The sequence below is a fragment of the Helicoverpa armigera genome, chromosome 4, assembly GCF_030705265.1.
Source record: "Helicoverpa armigera isolate CAAS_96S chromosome 4, ASM3070526v1, whole genome shotgun sequence".
Taxonomy (NCBI): domain Eukaryota; kingdom Metazoa; phylum Arthropoda; class Insecta; order Lepidoptera; family Noctuidae; genus Helicoverpa; species Helicoverpa armigera.
In genome coordinates, this window is record NC_087123.1 from 7,619,647 (window position 1) to 7,642,976 (window position 23,330).

Sequence of the window (23,330 nt, forward strand, 5' to 3'; positions counted from 1 at the left end):
AGTGGTAATCCTGATACCTGACAGCGATAGCTCCGAACTGTTGATACCGGATAAATGCTCTCAGCTCATTATATCGGACAAACGGACAGCAGGACCCACTCTGAATAATTAGCAAAATTAACTTAATGAATTTTAAACCGGAGATGAAATAATTTACGCTTTACTAACAACGTTTATTTCCGGGAATCAGTGACGGGTTGATTCTGATATAATTATACAAAAGCAACCGAATTTGAACAAACATAGGTATTTGAAAGCTGTCAGCTATTCAGCAAGTTTAATTTCAATATCTATTTCAGTAACAAGGGGTTATTAAATTAATTTCGTGGATATATTTGATGTTAACATTAGGAATTTGTGGAATTACCGAGCTATTTGTGTTTTCACTGGATTTATTATACAGGTATGTCAAGAGTTTGCTATTCAAATCTCAAAAATATCTTGAAATACCTGTATAGAAAGCCTAAAGAGACCCTCTCTTGGAGATTGATTTGCTTAAGTGCCGATTTCTTTCAATAAGGATATTTGAGCTTGATAGAATGAGGCTTTTAGGCTGTAGGCACCACATAACGGGTCTTTACGGGATGTAATACATTAAAAATGTATTCAACGTTTGATAAATAGCAGGGCGTGTCAAGCTGAGAAGTCAGAAAATGAGAATAAGGATGGAATAAAACTTTTAGTTATTTATTCTGAAAATAAATACATTTCTGAAATTGTAATCGTTTTAGCACAGAATTGTAACAAAGCCTACTTTTTGACATAAAAAGATCTAATAAAAATTGCTTATTCATTTTCAATCATTGTAATAATTTCATAATTCCATTCATCTAACTAGCAAATAATTTATAATTCTGAGACGTTGAATATTTAATATCACCCATTTTACATTGACAAAGAAAATGTGCTTTATTCCAAAAATAATCATTTTATTTTTTGTTTAAAATAAAAGAACATTTCAAGCGATTCGCGGGCATTTAATTGCATCATTTAGCAGCGTCATTCACTGAAAAGTAATTGCGCAAGTGCTTTACTCGAAATTAAATGGATGCACTAATGGAGTGCTCAAACTATTCATGCTCACTTTAATTTGGTAAAAAATCTATACAGGATTTACTTAATAAGTCTGAACACGGCCGGTTCTAGGATTTTTACTGCGAAGGAGACCGAATGGCTTTTCCATTGCCTTTTTTGGTACAACCTGTTTCCCAAACATTTGTATGGGCCACGGTATTTCGGCCATGTGGGATTACTATGCACCCACGCTTCACCAAATTCTTAAGAAAAACAAAAGATTTTTCACGACAATATAACCTTCACCTGGTGTGGGAATTCGCGGCTAAACATAGCCCCTTAAAAGGAGATTGGAGTCACCATAAAGGTTACTTACTTTATTTTATTATCTGTGACAGAATATCCGTGAATATTTTTAGCTATCTGATGTCTTGTCACTCTGTGCCACCGGCTGCAACATGCCATTTTCTTTCGGAAACGTTTCTTTCGTTTAAGGAAATAAAAAAGTGATAATTTTGAGCAAAATCTTTTTTTTTGTATGGGGATAAAGTTAAACCAAATGTTGAAGGAAATTCTCTAACATTCTTCAACTTTAGTAAGCTATTTGCATGTTCATTTTCTATGTATCAACTTACATAGATGATAGATCTATGAAGTTTACTAACCAATCCTGAACAGTGAATAAGCAGTATTTTAACAAGAAATCGTTCTCGAAATTGCTTCACGAAAGTAATATTTTTCATACAGTATATTATTTTTAAATGGCTTGTACCTATATACCGTGAGAACTAAACATCTGTATATTATACAAGCTGTTGATTTGCATGCGTGCCATAGTCAAGGACGTTACTATACTCATGATTCTCAACCCAAATAAACAAAAAAATTGGTACGAAAATTTTTGATTTTAATTTTTTTTCGGAAATTCGACAATGTCACCTGCCCGTTTTCAGACTCGGCGCGTATGTTACTGGCCTCAAAACCGTGCTGCTCCCTCACACAAACGCAAACACAAAGCATACGCAACGATTATTCATTAATTTCATTCATAAAATTGGATTACTTCTGAAATACTACGACATTGCAATGACAAAAAAACCAGTGCATATTAGCTATTTCCCGTCTACTGTAATTCCAATCGATTTTTTACGTATTTTATGTCCTCCTCCTGAAGTATGGCACAAATGCAAATCAACACCTTGTATTAGTGTTGCTTTATTTGTAGTTCTAACTACGGCTCTATGACGCAGAGATGATTGAAGCTAAGTAGATACCTAAGTATATAAAAACATGTACTGTCTAAAATACACTGTAAGTAAGTAAAGTACTTTCTCAAGTACTTTCTCTATTGGTTGTCGACCATTAATTTATTATATCGTCTTGTAGGCCTACTTAATTAAATGGGCTACAATATGTCCCACCATATATCCTTCTCCGGATTGTGTAATGTCAATGAAAATGTACTTAATCTAAACTAAAGCAGTAGATAAATTTAGCCAATATTGAGCTGGAGATAAATCATAGTATAGATGTTATACATATAAATTATTGAGGGCTTTAGTATTAAAAAAAGTCTTAATGACGAAAATACTCATCTCAAATCCAGGCACTTTGAAATTAATCCAGCATAGACACTCATCTAGACTGATTACGTAGCCGCTAAGGCAGTTCTTAGAAAGCTACTTTTAGTGACATTTCATTTCGTAAGCAGTGCTCTCTGACTTGAAAGGGTCCGTACGTTATGAAAAACGATTTACTATTAAAATCAGTATAGCTGGTTTCACTAATTTTATTATTAAATTCATACAATACAGTTAATTTTCTTTTGGAACAGATTGATATCAATAAAAAAAACAATTTTCAATTGTGTGAAGTAATTCGGTATCTACAAGAATTTATTTAAGCATAAAATATCTCTCAACAATTTTTCCTTCTTAACAACACTAAAACGTTTTAACTTGTGAACATTCTTGTCTAACATAATCTATGCGATGGATGTCAAAACTAACTCATGTGTAAGCTTTTCGGAGACACTTGAATAGTTCCAAACACATACCTATATAAATACCTACACAATCATACATATAGGTACTCTAGTGTTATCCCTTTTGAAACTCTCACTATTTATGTAAGACCTTACTGAACGCCTATTTAGGAAGGCTGGCTGCTCCCACAAGTGATCCTAATGAGCCATCTAACTTGCTTTACTAATTGCCAATAATAACGCCTGGTACACAAATTGGTAATCATAGCGTAATGTTGTTAACCCCTGCAATTAATACAGTAATAAGCTTCTGTCAATCATTCCTATGCACCAAAGCTGTACACAAGTTTTCAGAAAAAAAAAAACTATTTTTAAAAATAGAACTACAGTGCAAAACAAAAGCTATACCGAGAAAGTCTATTTGTGTACGTATCAATAACAGAAACACAAGCTCACAGAGCATGTACGCAAATATTCTAGTGAGAATCCGATACTCGCTAGAACACTGATTGAATTTGTAGACAGCGTGCCTATCTTGTATTACTTAAAACAACAAGGAATATTGGAGAATTCGTACGTACCGTCAACTTTTCCGCTTCACATAAAATGGATATTATGAAGCGTGAGTGTTGATATGCAACACTCAATCAGTATGAATTATGTAGACTTCAGAGTGGATTGCACCCAAATCATAACCAGCCAATTAGTCAAACCGCCTTACGGCTGGCTATGATTCGGTTATCGTTACGGTTACATGGTGCTACCCACACTTAAAATAAATAAACAATATTTAACAAGAAACATAACACCTCTTGAACAGTTTAACCTGGTACCCTGTAACGACCTGGAGAAGTTAATAGGGCCACACCGCGGAGAACTTAATAAGACCAATTAATTATGGCCGCTAGTGACGCAATGTAGCCGCCGACTGGCCATTTTCCCTCCACTACAACTCTAGTACATGTTTGACATTCTAAAGTAAACCATTCAACTCTGGATAACTGAAACAAGCTATTAATTTCCGTCTACTAAATCGCTTTGTAACTTTGAATTGGAAACGTAAATGCTACTCGTAATCCTTGTCTAAACAATAGTCATAGACATCAAAGGTAATCCATTTTAATGTCACAACAGGATTCTTGAAACTTATTTAATTAAAAGCGTTCATTAATGATCTATTGTGTCTCGTCCGCGGCAGTCAGCGTCTTCTGAGGAAATGCTTCTAAACTTTTTAGTGCCATTGTTGGGGACAACTTGTCTACGTATCTGAGCGTTTGCACTCCTCAAACCCTGGTTCTTTAGTAGTTACCTCAAGTCTTACTTGGACCCGACTTCCGATGGAAGAGAGTAGGCATTCGACGTAAATTCACTAGAGATTCAGATCTAATAGGTACTCCCGCGCGAATATGGAATATCAAATCAATTTCGTACATGTAAATTTAGTTTCGCTATTCTTTGTTGGATCTGGTTTGGTTTGCCTTTGTTTTTGAATATTTTACATTTTACGAATGAAATTGCGAACTTTGAAATAAAACTTATAAGAACGACTACGGTTCTGAAGACTATTAAATAAATGAAATTAAATGTAATTTCGTTTATAATTTTATTGGACTTTTTAGTAAGTTTGATGTAATGTAAATATGTTGGCATCTTAGGCAGCTACAGGCAATTTTTATTATACCCTACAGCTGAAAGCTTTTTTACTTTATAAGTTTGTATGACAACAGGCTTTTCGCAGCTCTGTATATGTAAGCCGAATTGTTTATATCAATCTGGTATCTTATTTACTGTCAGAGCGGGAGTGATTGTGTCTCATGAGACCGAAAACTGTTTACCTATCTACCTCTATAGTCTTAATATATTAGGTATACTTACAAGCCAAAAAACACAGTATTACCAAGAGGGAAAAAACTGTGTTTATATTAAAACTGAGTCCCAGGTGACTTAAATTGGTTTTGCAAGCAATTAGTATGATAAACGGGTAAGAAGGTAAGCACTTTAAGTTTGTACATTAGCAACTGGAAATCCACAATAAAGTGCTGCACGTAGACAATAAATATCCCTGTATTTAAGTTAATAATGAGTAGAAGAAGTACAAACTTTAAATAAAGATGCTTTAGTATAATTTCGTACTTATGGTAAGGCACATCCACTTTGCACAGATGCTGGTGTAGGTAAATAAGATAGAAACAGACATTCAGGTAAAATTAGAGCAAGTATATTTTTCAACCGACTTCAAAAAAAGGAGGAGGTTCTCAATTCGGCTGTATTTTTTTTTTTTTTTTTTATGTTTGTTACTCGATTTCTCAAAGACGCCTGGACCGATTTCAAAAATTATTTTTTTATTTGAAAGGGTATGCTTGTCATTTGGTCCCATTGTCATCAAGTCAGGATCTGATGATGGAAACCCTGAGAAATCGAGGGCAACCTTCGAAAGTTGTAGGCATACTTAGGGTAAAAACTTGACATTCAGGTGTATGCCTGAAAGCACTATTCAACAGTGAAGGTTTGAAGCTGACCTGATGATGGAGACCAGAGAGGGTCGAGGGAACTCGACAACTGAATATGTAAACTACCTCGTGTTTGGGCTTATATTATTTGTATTGACGAGACCTTTGCAACAGTGCAGGTTTGGAGCTGATCTGATGATGGAGACCAGAGAAGGTCGAGGGAATTCGACAACTGAATATGTAAAATACCTCGTTTTTGGGCTTATATTCTTTGTATTGATGAGAACTTTCCACATATATGGATAGTGACAACTATTCGTATCACTGAAAAGTTGTAAATAAAAAACTTTTTTACAAAAAAATTAAACCGACTTCCAAAAACACTAAAAAGTAAAAAAAAAAAAAACGAATTTTAGGTGCATCGGCCTAGAAGTCGGTGGCAAAATTAACTTAGTAACATCCATTAGACACCGACTTCTAGGCCGATGCACCTAAAATTCGTTTTTTTTTTTTTACTTTTTAGTGTTTTTGGAAGTCGGTTTAATTTTTTTGTAAAAAAGTTTTTATGGGTAAACTTTACATCGAAGCACGAAACACTTTAAGTACTAGACAGTTAACTACTTTAATTATCGTTTAAGTAAAACATTATGTGCATTGTTCCAAATAATGCCACAGCAGCATCCATACAGTGGTATTGTCAATATTCATAACATAACTGACCATACTCAATGAAAAGTGACGTCAACTTACCTTCTAACATAAACAAAGTACAGTGAAGTTAAGACAATGACCATTCAATGTGCATTTGACAGCCCATACAATGCAACCCGCATTGTTATAAACTGACCGCAAACAACTTGAGTTGATTGAAGGCTCTTACGCCAAACTCCGCCGCGTAGATAGGAAATTGTGCCGACAATATGTTTCCCGCCTTTCATGGATAAACTGCTTCAGTTACATTTTATTTGTAACATAACACCTTGCCTGATTTTAAAAAAGGTTCGGTAAATGTGTACGAGTAGTTTCTTGTATGATTTTTATTGGCACATTATTTTTAAGTGGAATTTTATTCTTATTTCACTGCAGTTTACCGAAAATGTTAACAGTTGTCAAATTCGAGATCAGAGACAAGTTTGTCATAGAAGCAGACCAAACAATGTATGTGCAAGAATTCAATGCTTGGCTTTTCGAAAGTTTGATTTCAATGAAATCTGAACTCTGAGGTCAAGAGACGGCCGGCATTAATCTTCTGTACAAGCAAATATAACTTGGTTGTTACAACTAACATAAGTTTGACTCCGGACATCCCACTTGAAGACTTGAAAATCCCTGAGGGAGCGGTGATTTAGGAGCCGGTCGACTTCGAAACTGCCTACGTAACTCACTAATGCTATAAGTACATCACATTTATAAACGCCTACCAATCTACCTACAGCCTAACCTTTTTATATGTTTTTACAATTTAGCTGTTTTCTGTATTTTGCCAACCCGGAATTGGACAGCCTCAATTGTATTTTTCGATTCTTACCTCTGTACAAAATGGTACACCAAGCACAATACATTTATAGTGAAAAATGGGCCGTATAAAACACATCTACGCCAAAAGAAAAATAGTTTTTATCGTTATAGCGCTTATAACAATAATGTTATAAGAGCCCACGAAAACTCATTTCACTTATCTCCTTTTCATCTCTCATTCTGACTGGGTCAGGAGTGGTCGTCCGGATATGTCGAGAAAATCAAACAAAAGCGACATAGTACGAAAATTCTATTTCACATTTCAGCGTTGACGGACGTTTGGTTTAATACTAGGTACTGTGCATTTTGTATCTATACTGTAAAATATTTTTATGTACTATGAAGGGTACTGATATTTTAATTATTGTTTTGACTATATTATACTTAAAATTCATATATTTCGGTTTATAAATAACATTTGTGTTAATTATGTTCACAAAAGAAAGTTCAGTTTATTAATTCTACGGAACTTTCGACTGGTCATCGGTATCGGTAGTGACGGACAAACAAAGTTTAAGTATCTCTTTGTTTCAAAAGATATAACAAGGCCTATAAAAGAACTCATTTATAATTCAGACTACATTGCAAAGTAACCACAGAAATAGATCAATAGCGGACTGTGGAAGCGATTTCACGGTGATATGAATATTTATTCAAAGTACTACCATACGATAGCACGACATACCACTGAGTTGAATGACCGGCATCGTTTTTAAACTAGATATGATATCGATTGGTCGTAATATAAAGTCCTGTAGGTAGTATTTACAACATAATTATGAAATGTAGTACCTAAATGCACGGACAATGTACGCAAGTTGCTGTATTTGGTGTATGAAATGGAATTTTAATAACTGATGGAAGATTGACATATTGTTTGGTATTTTGTTATGGTTTTGATAGTATCGACAGGGTGAATTTTTAGTATCGTTACAATGCAATGCATTGTCGGTTTTGAAAATAATGAATATAGACAGCAATTCCATGTATTTGTAAAAACATAACGCGCTCAATTATTTTAATTAACTTACTGACTTTGATACGCCTTTATGAAAACACAAAAACAATAACAAAACACTATGGCTAAAAAAACATTGAAGTTTTTCAATCAACTATTTACACATGCGCCGTTTCATTTCAAATATAAATAAAACGGATTCTCCGTTGTGAAAACGAACACCGCGAATTTGAAAAATCAAATATGATTTCAGCAAAAATCAAACTTCAATTTTATTGTAGCGGCAAAGATTCAGTATTATCAGAATCGCTTTGTGGTAGTTTCGCCGGGGGCTACCGCCAGCCGCCTAGTTCCTACGGAAATGGGACGGTAGACGCAATCTCACGCTTTTTAAGAACCACCAACGTCTTTTTCCTTTTTGAATTGCTCGGCTCAACACTACAGGCTCAACTACGACTCTAAACGTACTTAAAGAGAGTCAAAGCAGACTTTGAATTTTATTGGATATTATTTTTTAGTTTCCGAGTTTCTGTCAAAGGGCACAAAGAGTTGCCCTTTTCCATAAACGACTAGAAGTTACTCTCGTGGACGATTTGTTGATTTTGCATAGCATCAAACATTCATTAAGTCCGCATTCAGGTGTTGGATTATTCGCCAAAGTAGTTAGTACTTCAACAGTCGAAGTTAGAGTTCATAACTGCACTAAGTCTAAGTTGCATGCATTATTATAAAACTTTTAATCGATGGGAAATGTAGAAAGTTCCTATTGTAAGATCAAGTTTTGAAAATTAATGAAAACTATTTTTAATATTCATGTTATTACCTACCTAGTTATTTGTAATGCCTAGACTAATTCATTAAAAGTTTACTTTGTTTCACATGCCAACAAAACCATATATTACATGTAGTTGTTATAACTATAGGACATATGTAGGTGTCTTTCTACCTATGTAGGTCCTAGTACCACTAGTTTGTGAACCTATAATCTAGACCAGGTCCCTACAGTAAATTGATAGACACTGTAATTAAGGTCGTTGTAATCATTCTTGTACATAATTAATTTATGGAGGGCTAGTAATAGGTGAACCAGCTAATAATTACTACCAACCTACACATATGTTTTTAATTCATCGATTTCAATGTTTCTTTTGACTTTTCCGCGCTCGTTTCATAGTCCATGTGATTTTGTCAATTTTTGATGCATTTTTTAATACTGGATATGTCCAGCGCGAGCGCGGCACAGCAGGGCCAAGGTCTGCCGGGGCTGCGGGATTGTTTGAAAGAGTTACCGCGGCCTTGGTACACAAAAGGCCTACGACGGACGGAACACGACGGTTTTTAGTCAGTAAGAGTCTGACACTCCCTCACCGCTGCTAACCCACAGCGGGAGGGGTCATTTGATGATTTTGACGTCGTTAAAAAAAAGTACAGTACTGGATATGTTTTTTTTTTCAAATAAGGGAAAAGATATGATAGTTGCCAACTCAAAAACCAATTAACTTCTAGAAAGTTAATTTCCAACAACTTGTTTAAAACTGTCCTTTGCTTGTTATCCTGTATATGGGAGTTCAACGAATAGAGACTAATATATATTATGCATGATGAAACCTTTTCAATTCTGGCGCGCTTATTATAAAACTTTACTGCCCCTCCCTTCGTAAATATGTTTAGTACAATTATTTTCATAAATATTAACGTGTCTGAAAACTCTCAGTAACTCATTCTACTATACATGTATATACCCATGTAATATAAGTATGTTTAAAACAAAACAGAAGAGACATTTGGATCAATTTCCTTATTTATTGATTGTAAAAAATTCAATACTATATAATATAATTATCTGAGACAATATGGAGGTTTTGAAGGCAACATACTGAAGTAATTAATTACCTTACTATGTCAGCTTATCATTAGAATTGAAACCTAGAAGTCATTGACCGCGTTTCTAGGTTCCCAGCATTCCTTAGGAGCTCATTTTAAAGAGTGCCTTTAAAAGAGGTCAAAATCTTGCAAGATTCACATTTTGGCATGCATATCCTGAGAAATGAGGTTAATTAGTGTAGCATATAATATGCAGAGTTCACAAGCATGGCGCTATCAGGCGAGCACACACGTCGGCACATGCTTAATTGGATGACTCCTGCATAAGTGATACTAGGGGGTAGGTAGTTTAGGCACTAGACGACACGACGTCGGCGCTGGAACCTCGCGAAGCCTCTCTGAAACTACCGCTCTCATGTAATTATGCGGAAAGCTTTACTACTTTACCATTCACTGTGCTAGATAAGGACGGTACAAAACGACAGAGCCGTTTTTTGAAAACAGAATTCAAAGCAAATGCTCGTTTTTTCTTCATAAACCCTTGAGTCCCATTTTCATATTGCATGAAATACTGCCTTACCCAAGTGAAAATCCCTTGTTGCCGCTATAAATATGGTCTAATATCTTCAGAGAAACATAATGTCAGCCTTTACGCATACAAGAGCGTTTCGAAACTTATTTTGTTTTCCTAGCTGTACCTAAATCTAATAAGCTTTTACCATAACAGTTTAGTAGGTATAGACATGAAAACAAACAAGCAATTTACTTTAAGAATTTATTCCAGTATTGTTAATGGAATTTTTCATATCTATGAAAGTAATATACAGCAGATATTCAGTTTATGCAACGAACGTTCTAAATTAAAACCTGTATTAACTGACTTTTTGCTTTCGAACAAAAGACCGTTGCAAACTATTCCGTATTGTACAACGAAGCGAATTAATGCACCTATTAGTATTACATACATATTATCTGGAAAAAAAAATGTTTAAAGAATGATCGATTGTCCCAGAAAAACAATTAATTATAATATAATTGATGACCTATACTTTACCTACGAATATTTCACATAAGCACTCAACTTTTCAAAACAACTCAATTTTCTAAAGTAGCTAAAGCGGTTTTACGCGTATAATAGCACTCGCTAATTTGTTGGTTAACTGTTGAAAAGTTTCGAATTTCGTCAAACCCTCCGAAATAGGGAATGGATATTAATTTATTAATAACAAAGTTGCGCATAGGAAATTGTGTCAATAATTGAATAAATTATTGAAATAGGACATCAACGCTCTATTGACCTTTATTATGGTTATTACGGATGTTCAATAAGTGCAGTTGATTAAATATTGATATTTCCTTTTTAGAATTTAAATGAACTGGAAATATTTTACATAAACTTAGCTGCAAGACTGGTTCTTTAACTGTATTGGAAATAATATTTTTCTTTAATAATACGAAATATTGCTTCAATTCAACAAATCGAGAGAATAAAATACTTTTTAGATTAAGTAAAACCTTTAAATTGGATCCGAATAGGAACAATTGCTAACAAATGCATTAAACGCCGTAAGCAATGCAGCGTAGGTAGAGGTACTGACTTAATTCCATTAAAAGCGATTACAACGGACATGTCATGTCCGTATTACGTAGATACTTTACTGGAATCAAGCCTATTGGGAAAACATTTTCATGAATAGATTAAGCTATGTTTTTACTTTTAAATTGCCTTTGTTGGACAGAATTAGGCGATCTATGTCATGGTGAGTCTTATTAGATACTTTTTATTGTACACAAAAATATTTTAATAGTACAAACACAGTACATAAGTTATGTACAAAGGCGAGTATAACCCAGAGAAGGGCTCTTTAACAGCAGTAGTGAGAGTCGTATAAATGAAAACGGTTTGTTTAAATTCGATAACCTAGGCTCTCTCTCCCATACCTAATTAACTTCATTCAAATTAAGTCAGACAAAAATCTTTATGCAACTTGCGTCTTTTTATTATAAATTAGCTTTATTTACTATAAAACATTTCATTGTAAATAACAGGATTTTATGAACCGTACAAACACTATTTATAGTTGTTTAAATATGCAAGCGCTTTTCGTTTGACTTGACAGCTGACGGAATGCTTTATGAGTTAATAAACTATAATTAGTTCTGTTGTTGTGAGATTCAATACAAATTGTGGATAAAATTATAAAGCAATTTAGCTTGTCGCTGTGGTGACCACATTTATTTTGCCCAGAATTAACGAAATTGATGAAGCCACTACCAATTATGTTGAACATTACAATAACAATTTAGCGAGCAAATAAATGTATTTTAGATAAATAATAATATTCAAAATATAAATACATAGTACCTACAGTAAAGAAAACCCCTATTATACGTGCAAAGCAAATTTGTCAATTTGCAGCAATATTTTTACTCCAAAGGATCATCAATCAAGTATAAAAATCGTTTCGTTGAATAAACGATGGGCGAGTTCAATTCCGATATTATGATCGAATTTTAATTGGTTATAAAATATACACGGCTAACTTGCTTTTATAGATATTTATCAAGATTATTTTTGAAATTGCTGTTAATGTAACAGGTTTAAATAGCGTTGATTGTTTATTTCATTGTCATGAACATTCTGAAGCTGATCAGTTCAAACTTGGAGATTTAAAATATAGAAGCTAAAACTCACTCTTACCCTACATCAAAGGGTTAGCTCTATGAAAACCTACAAAAAATTGTATATACATATTTGAAATGATTAGCAGATTTTTATAGAAATCCTTTTACCTTACATTTCTTTCCCCTACACCATTTCAGGCAGCCACTTTGAATCGAAAGCAATACAAGGTTAATGTTGACATCATGTTCACCGCAGTAGAGTAAGCTCCGCTCTCGCCTTCCTCTGTCAATTGCGGCGAAACTCCATTAAGATACCGCACTCCAATACATTCAGCTCGTTTAATATTTCATTTCATATTTTACATGTCATACTGAAACAAAATATAACGTGATAAGTGACAATTTCAGGTCAAACGTGACTGATGTTTTCGATTTACACGAGAATAGATTAGACAATGTATTACAAGCGTTGTATCCCATTTCCAAAATATAAGGGAATTTATGTGCACCCTCGTATATCTGAAACATGAGAAAACTGTTTACATTTGAAAATTACTCTCGTTATTGAAATAATATCTGTGAGTTTAGGTCCTAAACAAATATTCCAAAGCACACTCGAATGTTCAATCCATTTTCTAGTATTTGCGTGGACATTTGATGACTGATTGTGTTATATATTTTCGCCCTACAAAGCACTTAGTATTATTATTGTCCACAAAGAATAGAACTTAAGAGCTCGATTCTTCAAAGCCTTTGTTGTTTAACGTGGTATCTATAATATAAAAGTACTTTCTGAAACTCGAGGAGAAAGTTAAAAATATATTAAAGCTTTCTTTACATCACATAAAAATAGATGATGAATGAAGTACTCAGAAAACATTTAAGTACGCATAAAAGAAATCATTTATGAATAGGTACATAAAACAATAATTTTATTGAGTTACTAAACCTACAAAATCTTCTATCCATTACAAGCTACAACGTGTCATTTGGTAAAGGTACACACTGAATTAAGTTCCTCAGGGTATACCTATGCCTAACGTACCCTTTAGGCGGTTGACGTTCGTGACGCCAGTGATTAGTTTCAGGCTCCCAACTGGTCGAGATGTGTCATCCTGTGAACCCAGTAGCTGTCAAACGTTGATGTATGACTTTCATACTAGTAAATTGAGTTGTGTGATCCTGATGGGTCACTAATGGAAGTTCTAGTTAACAGTTTAGTTAGCAAACGTTTGCTAACACAAGAAAAAACAAACTAAGCAAATTCACTGAAGACCCGAGGTGAAGAAGTTTAATCAGGTTGACACTAATTTGTTGCAAAGCGTTTCCAACTGAATGGACTTTCAGTTTGATTTAAATATAAGTGTTTTCGACGTTCTAAAAGAAATTAAGACTCTCCTCTTGTGTTTCAAGAAAAAAGCTTTTGAAAGCGGGAACAAATCCTTTAACGTTATGAATATTCATTAACATAAAGTGTGGTAAGTCTGTACTCTTCAAAAGCTGTAGGTAGCTACATGAAGGAAGTTATTTTGTTTTTCCGTCACACGTCTCTGTACTTTGTCTAAAAGTAGGTACATTATTACAAAGCCTGGGAAATAAGCAATGGCAGGTCGAGTATGAGTTTGAAGGACGAGCCATAGGCGAAGACTTCACTTATTCGAGAGGAATAATTTTCTGCTTTACCACCAACTATTTATATAAGCCAAAAGGCAAAAGTATTTATGACTATGCAACCATGTGATGTAGCAAAGAGACTTCATACTAAAGCGACCCTTAGCTAGACTTACAATAAGATAAAATTATTAAATTAACAAAATATTCTGCAATTAAAATTTTGTTCGCTAAAAGTCCGATATTAACCCGAAACTAAACATCTTTCATAATATTGCCAATTTAATTGATCGTCTAGGGAACCTCTAATGATACCCTTATGCCAAAAACTATAAAAGAGATCATATCAAAGAGTATTTAATAACCCCAGCACGCCTTTTGGTACATTGATGGTGCGATGCAATGTTCGAAATTCAAAAAACGCGCCACAATGGATTCGGTTTTCATTGTCCGTAAATTCAATATTTCGCGAGAATTTTTTAAATGTTTACACTTTAATGCGTGTTTGTGAAAATTATAATAACTTGCGTATAACATAGGCCGCCTATATAGGTTATTTTGGAAATTGAGTTCCATTTATGTCAGTCAGACAGTCAAGAGTGTAAAAAGTGGACCTACGTCCGAATGACGGACGGTTGAGAAGACAAATGACCATTAAAAATGTTCCTGGCAAGATAAAATGGGTAACGAAACTACTTCTAGCGGTAGTTAGACGTAAACTTTATGACATGTAGGGTAACAATAGACTTAATTGGAATTTAATATTTACAGAAGCTTAATTTAATCCCTCCTAGGAAAGTGGATTACGAATCCCAACTATTTAATAATTCCCAATAGAATATAACATTACTAAATTGGAGATGTAATTATGTAGTATCAGTTTCGTATACTATTAAGTTTAAGTTAATTTTAGTTGCTTATTAGAAACTTTAACGCCTTCTATTACATAAGCTATCGGGTTGATGTCATTCATAATTTGAGTTCAAATAAGGAACCCTAAAAAATAAGTAGTTATACGTTGTGGCAATACCAAAAACAATCTGAAACCAATGCCATTTGTTAATGACAGTTTTTCCCATAAGACAATAAAACAGGATTTCGGAAGCGAAGAGGAAAATGGGTTTTGAAACTGAATGGATTTAGAATAAAAATCTTATTTAGAAGTTTATATTATTAGATTTGCCTGTTTATATTTGGTCCTTCTAAAGGGATGTTTTTCTTAAAACTTTTTAAAATAAGATGTTGATGTCATTATCATCTAAGGTCAAGTAAACAAAGTCCTCATTATCCTTAAAAAAGTAAATCTCGTTTATTCTAATAGAAGTCTATTTCCAGATGAATGTTAAATAAACAATTATCTACATTCCAAGAAATAACATAATACTTATCCTTGATCAAGGAGCCTTTAAGGCAATGGAGCCTACAATAGATAGTATGAAACTAATCTTCGATGCCCAGCTTTTTCCAATAATTCCGAGAGTTGAGCCGAGTTCACAATATCCACTCCAGCACGTCTGTGACTGACTGAGGGCACTCCACGTCGTGTTGTTATCCGCTGTGTCATGTATACCCAGCTTTAAAAATGTTTGACGTATGCAAAATAAAAGGTGAAGTTCGATAAACTGCTTTACTTTCGTATTCTATGAAGTTATTTTTCTTATACCGGCTTCTGTAGCCCAAGCACGAATATTTGCGAAAAGTTATTCGTATCGAAATCGAGAAACATTTGTATGAGAATTGTACAGCGCCCCTATCGGGCGTAAAAGGAAACAAAAAATGGCAGCACGAACATTGTTTTGACGTACGGTAACGTAAACTCTCGAAGGCTGGCTATCGAGTATGGTCGAAACATTATTCACTTGAAAATAGTCGGTGAGAAAGGTTTCGAGAAGTGTAAAAATAAAGTTTTAACCGTGTTTATGTTTTGTTTAGAGTTAGTTTTGTGAATAAAAGTCTTTCTTTCTCCTGCCCTGTTCCCAAATATTACTTGGGGTCGGCGCAATATGTCATTTTCTTCCATTTTCCCCTGTCACTCGTCATACTGACACTCACTCCCTTCCTATTCATATCATCTTTCAGGCAATCCATCCATTTTTTCTTAGGTCTTCCTCTTCCTCTCCATCCATCTACATTCATACTTAGCACATACTTTGTTGCATGCGTATCATCCCTCCTCATTACATGTCCATACCACGACAATCTTCTACTTCTCATCTTTTCTGTAACTGGCGCTACTTTCAGACTTCCTCTAATGTAATCATTCCTCACTTTATCCATTCTTGTAACACCACACATCCATCTCAGCATTCTCATTTCTGTTACATGCACTCTCTTCTCGTCCCTCTTTTTCAATGCCCAACACTCCGATCCATACAGGACGACAGGTCTAATGACGGATTTGTAAATTTTGCCCTTCAGTTTGAGGGGCATCCGCGGGTCACAAATAGCGCTAGTTACCTGTCGCCACTTCATCCATCCAGTATTGATCCGATGCGTAACGTCCTTGTTCACCTCACCGTCACTTTGGACGAGTGAACCAAGGTACCGGAAGTCGGAGCAAACTGGTAGGGCATGCCGGCTAGGGTTATGGTCATGGGTCCCGAAATACCGCCAAAATCACAATGAAGGTATTCGGTTTTACTCCTGCTCACCTTTAAACCCACTGTCTCCAGTCTCAGCCGCCATGCCTCCAGTCTACTCTGGACCTCTGGCCCACTCTCCCCCACCAGAACAATGTCATCGGCGAAAAGCATACACCAGGGTGCCTCCTCCCGTATATCTGCCGTAAGCGCGTCCATTACAAGCAGGAAGAGATACGGGCTGAGGGCCGACCCTGATGTAAGCCAACACCTACACTGAAGCTGGTGGTAGTGCCGCTGCGGACCGGACTTCTGTACGGCATCTGCCGTACATCGCTCGGATCAACTGCACATACTTCCCTGGTATACCTTTCTCCTCAAGGGCCCACCACAAAACCTCACGAGGCACCCGGTCATATGCCTTCTCGAGGTCAACGAACACCATATGCAAGTTTTGTGTGCACCTGTACTTTTCGCACAATTGGCGAATACAGAATATAGCGTCCGTTGTACTCCGACCAGGCATAAAACCGAATTGATTTCGTGCGATATCACTCTCTTCTCTCAGCCTCCTTTCAATAACTTTCTCCCACACTTTCATACTATGTGACATTAGCTTTATTCCTCTATAGTTGTTGCAATTCAACACATCACCCTTGTTCTTAAAAATGGGCACCAGGAAACTATTGCACCACTCGTCTGGTATAGTTTCCTCTTGCAACAACTTATTGAAGAATAAAGCCAGCCATTTCCATCCATCCATCTTTAATAATTTCCACACTTCCACTGGTATTCCATCTGGCCCTATCGCTTTTCCATTTTTCATTCCATTCACTGCTAATCTGACCTCATCCTCACATACATTTCTTACAAGGCCCTCGTTCACCGCTTTATGATGGAGCACACCGCTCCACTCATTTTCTTCATTCATCAGTCTTTCAAAATATTCCTTCCACCTACCTTTAATCTCCACATCATTTTGTGAATAAAAGTATTTTAAAATTATTGTTAAGTTATTGGAACAATTAGTAATAGCTTCAATATACCTAAGTAATTTAAAATGCAAAGACCGCCACTGTATGAACGTAGTTCATAGTCTTTGTCATATTATGTCATATTATCTTTTAGCGGCAAATTTACTAGAATATTATAGATATCAATCACGAGAAACAAGGTAGATAATAAATCATATTTTATTTATTTGCGTACCTATAGAATTAATGTGTTTGAAAAAAAAATTGTTATTTATATGTTTATTTTTAATCATTGTAGAGCAAAACTTAGGAATAGAATTAACCCACTACTAAAAATATAGAATATAGAAATAGCATTGCACTTAAAATACATCACACTAAAGTTTATGCCACTCAGACTTATTAAAACTGTTTACTCACGTTTCCATGAATTCAACCATCATTTCATATTGCGTGCGTCTGACTGGTTCTCATAATTATTTATTATATTGAAAGCACTTAATTATTTGTAGCAAAAAAAACAGAAATACTTTTGTTGTGGACGTGTAGCAAAACATAAACAAATTTGGCGCCCTTACGCGCGTCGGATGTCAAATGGGTGCGTTCGGTACCCGTCATTTTTAAAAAATAAAATCTCCGTAACTATGTTATATTGCTAAAGATAATGCCATTTTATAATGTCTAATAATTAACTTTGGGTCTCTTTTTTATATTACATTCAGTTTTTATTATAATTTAATAATAATAAAACGTTTAATCAAAGGTAAAAAAAATATTAACAACTAGAGTTAGTTTTCGAACGCACCATTCATTCAACAATCGTTCATTTTGCTCACTATGACGCGTCCCTATTTACATTTGCATGACGTCACATTAGAATTCGAATCGAGTGTTCGATAGTGCTTCGAATGTGGTTCGTGCTGCCTACTATCGACAGACTCCGTTTTCGAATCGAGGCCTCGATACATTGTCGATACGAATACGTTAGATATTCGTGCTTGGCCTACTGGTCTCACAAAACTACTGTAAAACCTTCGTGATGAATGCATTTGTAACCCTTCTGATGACTCAGACGGGTACAACTATGTAAAATAACATACAGAGGACATGTCTTACATAACAAAACATTGTGTGATGAATAAAATCCAATGAAACCAATACAATTATGTTCGGTATAACAAAGGCTTTTAATCTCCACGGTCCCACTGGCGGGTTTGTACCTAGGCTCGACCTAATTTGCCAGATTTGAAATTCAAATTAAAACTATGTAATTGCCAAGCTCGTTGTTCATAGTGTAAACTTTAAACTGAATGAAAATAAAACGATTTATAAATTTTATCATTGAAACTATTTACTTACCTAATAAAAACACGAAACTGTTTAAAGCTGATGGAATTTGAAAACAATTTATTTGTTCGTTTATTCAATTTAAATTCTAGTGTCAAAATCGTTGTAACAAACACCGCAAAATCGCAAAACAAAATTCAGTTTGCAACATTAACAAAAGTTAGACATTCTTTCATACTTTTTCATATTGGCCTATTTAGAGCGATAAAATGCTTTTGTAGTTGTGAAACTTATCAATATTTTTGCATGAAGTATGCGCCCTAAATTGTGCATAATATCTAAAGCCTGTGACCCGGTTTCCCGCGGCAATGGCTGCTATCTCTCCACTTAGGGACGTCAACTCAGACCACGTCAAGGGAAAAGTCGCTGCACTTATTGGCTATCGGATATTGATAAAAGTTTCACATTGTTTTACTGCTTTTATAGTGCATTTTAGAGCTTTGTTTTATAGGCTTTCAAGGTAACCTTGTTTCAAAATATTTGTTTTTCTACTTTGCACGTACAATGCCACTAGCAATAAAGTTGTATAAAGTAGGTACACAACATTATCCAAAATTTCTTCTAACTGTCACAGATAATCTGTATTGTATTGTATGAACTATTATAATGTGTATTTAATTCTAGACAATAGATAGCATTAAACTAATCTAGCCTTTTATTTGATGAGTATCTTAATTATCTGAGAATAGTGAATCATTTACAATACTTTGCTTTATCGACTGAACTCAATTAAGCCCCGCTCTAAAGAATAGATAAGATTCGTCTTTCATTTACTTTTGATGATTCATTTTATCATCTGAATTTAAAACTTTAAATTATTTTTTAATACAATACTGCGATAACCCAAAATCCTTTTTCATGAGCGCCAATACAAAATTGATGTAGTACATAATGTAGTTATTAAATGTTTCATTTTCATCACATACTAATAAAAAATAAATATAGCAGACGTCGAAATTGTATTTCAAAGTCTTTCAGTAAATAAAAGCAAATTGGGTTTATAATGGTAGCAATAATTTATCTGTTCGTGACAACACTGGCCTCATTATGTTTCATCGTAATAATTGACGAGATATTTAAATAATAACAAGAATTGTTCAATACAACTTCATTGCTAACTTTACGGACGGGACTATTTATAATATATTATGGTTTCAAAGCGAAAAGGTTTCTGTGAAACAAACAATGTTCAATGTACAAAATAATAGACATGGTGATGTGGTAGGATTATTAAAGTGGAAGCTTTTAACTTTATTGATATTTCATTCCCAGGCTGTAGGGTAACGGAAAACTGTTTAAAAACATACGCTTGATACTGTTATAATTGCCTCGCTATTTGGTTATTCTCGGAATTGAATTAAAATAAAGCTCCATTAATTTTACTTTAATGAATTTTCAGTACCTTCATTATGGTCGATATTAAATAAAATATGGAAGCTTTATTGCCTTTATCGAGCGATAGAATCATGTTTCCAATTAGTTTACTCTTGATACTCTTGCAAAAAATTTTGCGCGCGTGACAAATGACGTCACAACATTTGTCTCGTACAATTGGAGCGATTGCATCCACTTTCATATGAACAATTTGCTGGCTCTGACAACTAAAGTGGGTTCCTAGTTAAAAGTAATAAATGACTACGTTGATAGTGAAGTTGTTTGTGCTAGTTTCTATAATACATGTTAAAAGCAGTGCACAAAAAAAAAATATTCAAGTCTTTTGATTTTAATAACTCTCTTAACCAGGCTTAATGAGCATGGATAGGTTGAAGTTGCACTTAACGGAACTTGAATTGATAATTAATTGATCATCTTGATAAGCTTCAGCATGACAGGGACGATAGTGGATGATTTTTATAGCTACGTCTTTAAGGTTTTTCATAAGCTTTCAAAAACTAGCTAGATCTTCAATTAAAAATAAATCGACTTGTGCAACTAAAATACCTCCATAATGAAATACAAATTAGAGCAAACACGACGATAAATAACTTGTCACAATTGCACAATAGGATTACAACAATGAGTTTCGTAAGCTGCCGATATGCCAGCCAACTGAATTCCGTCATACACGTATAGCGTAGACCGGCTTCAATAAGATCGATGATGTGTTGAGTATGTGAACGTACCAGCACCCATGGTACGATGAGCCATGGCAAGTAAATTACATTGTCACCCAATGATAGATCACTAATGGAATATGCAATGAACACGTTTCTAATGTTCGCACCAATTTTGTTCGCTAATTGTGTTTGTACATCCTATTAGCAGTCGTTGAGGTATAATCCTATTAAAAATAAAGGAACTCAATCATAAAAAAGCGGTACTCTATTACTTATATAAAATATTATTTTTCTCATTTCACCTATATTTTCATGGGAAAAGATTTTTTTATGGTGCAGTAAGCTTTACTGTTGTCACATATTTAAGATCACCTATAAAACACATTAAGAGAATCTAACTTACCAGCCTCATTCCAATAACACAGGGAATCAATCAATTAAAGGAAAAAGAAGTTTGGCAGACCCATGTGAAAGTTTCACAACCATCTGTCTCGGGCCTTTTCCCTAATTACACGGGCTAACCTTATTTCTTTCTTTTCAGAGCAACATGTCCATCATCGTTATTCCATACGTGGGAGACGTTACTTCAGGAGGTAGAAGCTGATGTCGTCGGGTTCAACAATGCAGCTCAGTCATTGGAGAGGCTGGTGGCAACACCACTTATAGAACGCACCTTCCATATGAAAGTTCAAGCTCGGAAACTTTTCGCCCATCGAGAGGGATGTGAAGTGATTCTTGGAAAAGCTGACGATCAACTCAACAAGGTACGACTGTTTTTTTATTCCTGCATATTTTATTGTATACTATTATTTTAATCTTCGTTTTGTTTTTGACTTTAGACAGTGCAACCGTCGTGACCGAAAAATCGTGATACATATTTTATAAAATTACAACAAAGGCGCGTTTAGGCACTTAATAATTTATGTATTGATAAGGGTTCAGTAGATAAAACTAGTGACCCAGTTTTGTAGAACCCATAACAATTTAGCCGGTAATTGTAAAAGCAAACATTGCAAGTCACGCATGTAATTAATTAATTAATTTAGCAACATAACACCCTAATCCTCATAGCCGAATAAGGGTAGGCCAGAATATTATTGGGAATACGTAGTTGTCACTAGCGGTGATGGGTTCAGAAAAGCTCTTAACCTGATAATAGATAGAAGGCACCTTTTATCGAATTATCGCCTTTTATCGGGCTATCTAGTGAACAAAACGTTTTTTATTTTTCTCAGGAAACGATATTACTGAGACACAAATATGTTCTGAACCGTTACCTCAAGTACCACTATCGTTTCATGTCGTCTTTATTGACCGTTCAGATTCATAAAGCCTTCTACAATGTACTGTATAGGTACACTACTTGGAGCAATCGTTTAGTTTATCTTAAAACATTCCTAACATTTCCTATTTATGAGGCTCTTACATAGGTATTCTTTGTTGTATAAAATACAGACTACAAAAAATATTGCGTACATCCAAACGACATTTAGACAAACACCATTTGTATTTTCATTATATTTTCCATTGTAGATATTACTGACCAATTCCTAACTTCTGTTATGATAAAAACAAATATAGCAAACCAAAAAAAATTACAAAGGTGATTCTTCCAACAAAACACTGATTCTATCTCAGCTACTAAAAACTTTAGCGAGAAATAGTAACAATCCTATCCGGAAATACCAAAAGAAATTGGATTTAAGCACCCGTCCACGGTTCAATCTCCGAAAAAAGTGTGAGTGTTCTACGATTCTATTTGAAGCTCCCAAAAGGACACTCGAGATGTGTTAAAACGAAATTACTTGGCTTATTCCCTAGAATTGCTGCAAAATTAATTTCTTCGTATATTACAAAGAAATAGAGACCACTTGAATTTCAAAGCACGGATGTCAAATGTGGATTTTATCTAAGCTATAAAATGACATTTTGTTATTGTTAAAGAAAAAAAAACTAAAATAACGATCCTAGATTTACACACAGAAATCGCATACTGAAAGTGCTTATAAATAATTCAAGGCTGAATTTTCTGTGCACAACTAACTTCTAAATAATGCATTTGAATAGCTTTGAGATCGAGACGGTCGTATTAATCATTTATATGTTGTGCACAAACGCTGATGACGTTTAAGATGTATCTCTTTTGAATGTGATAAATATTGAAATATAGTGCTGTAGCCAAAAGCACGTAAATCACAGAATTAACATTTTCTTTCAAATTTACTGAAACTCAAAATTGGCTACAAAATATTACCAGGTCAGCATGTTTTGAATATTTGACAAACGTTCAAAAGATTGACAAAACACAAATGTGATATGATATAAAAGCGAACCTCTTCGTATGTATGAACATAATGATACGTAGATACCTACGGTATTCAGCCAACCG

General features: G+C 34.6%; 1 protein-coding gene across 4 annotated transcripts in view; it reads left to right on the forward strand.

The window, feature by feature from the left end:
* LOC110375307 (uncharacterized) overlaps nucleotides 1–23,330 on the forward strand; it is a 146,641-nt gene that overhangs the window by 76,741 nt on the left and 46,570 nt on the right. For all 4 annotated transcript variants that reach the window (XM_049847327.2, XM_049847331.2, XM_064034145.1 and 1 more), the window contains exon 5: nucleotides 21,483–21,705. In XM_049847327.2, coding sequence (XP_049703284.2) covers nucleotides 21,483–21,705 — 223 coding nt within the window. The remainder of the gene's footprint in view (nucleotides 1–21,482; nucleotides 21,706–23,330) is intronic.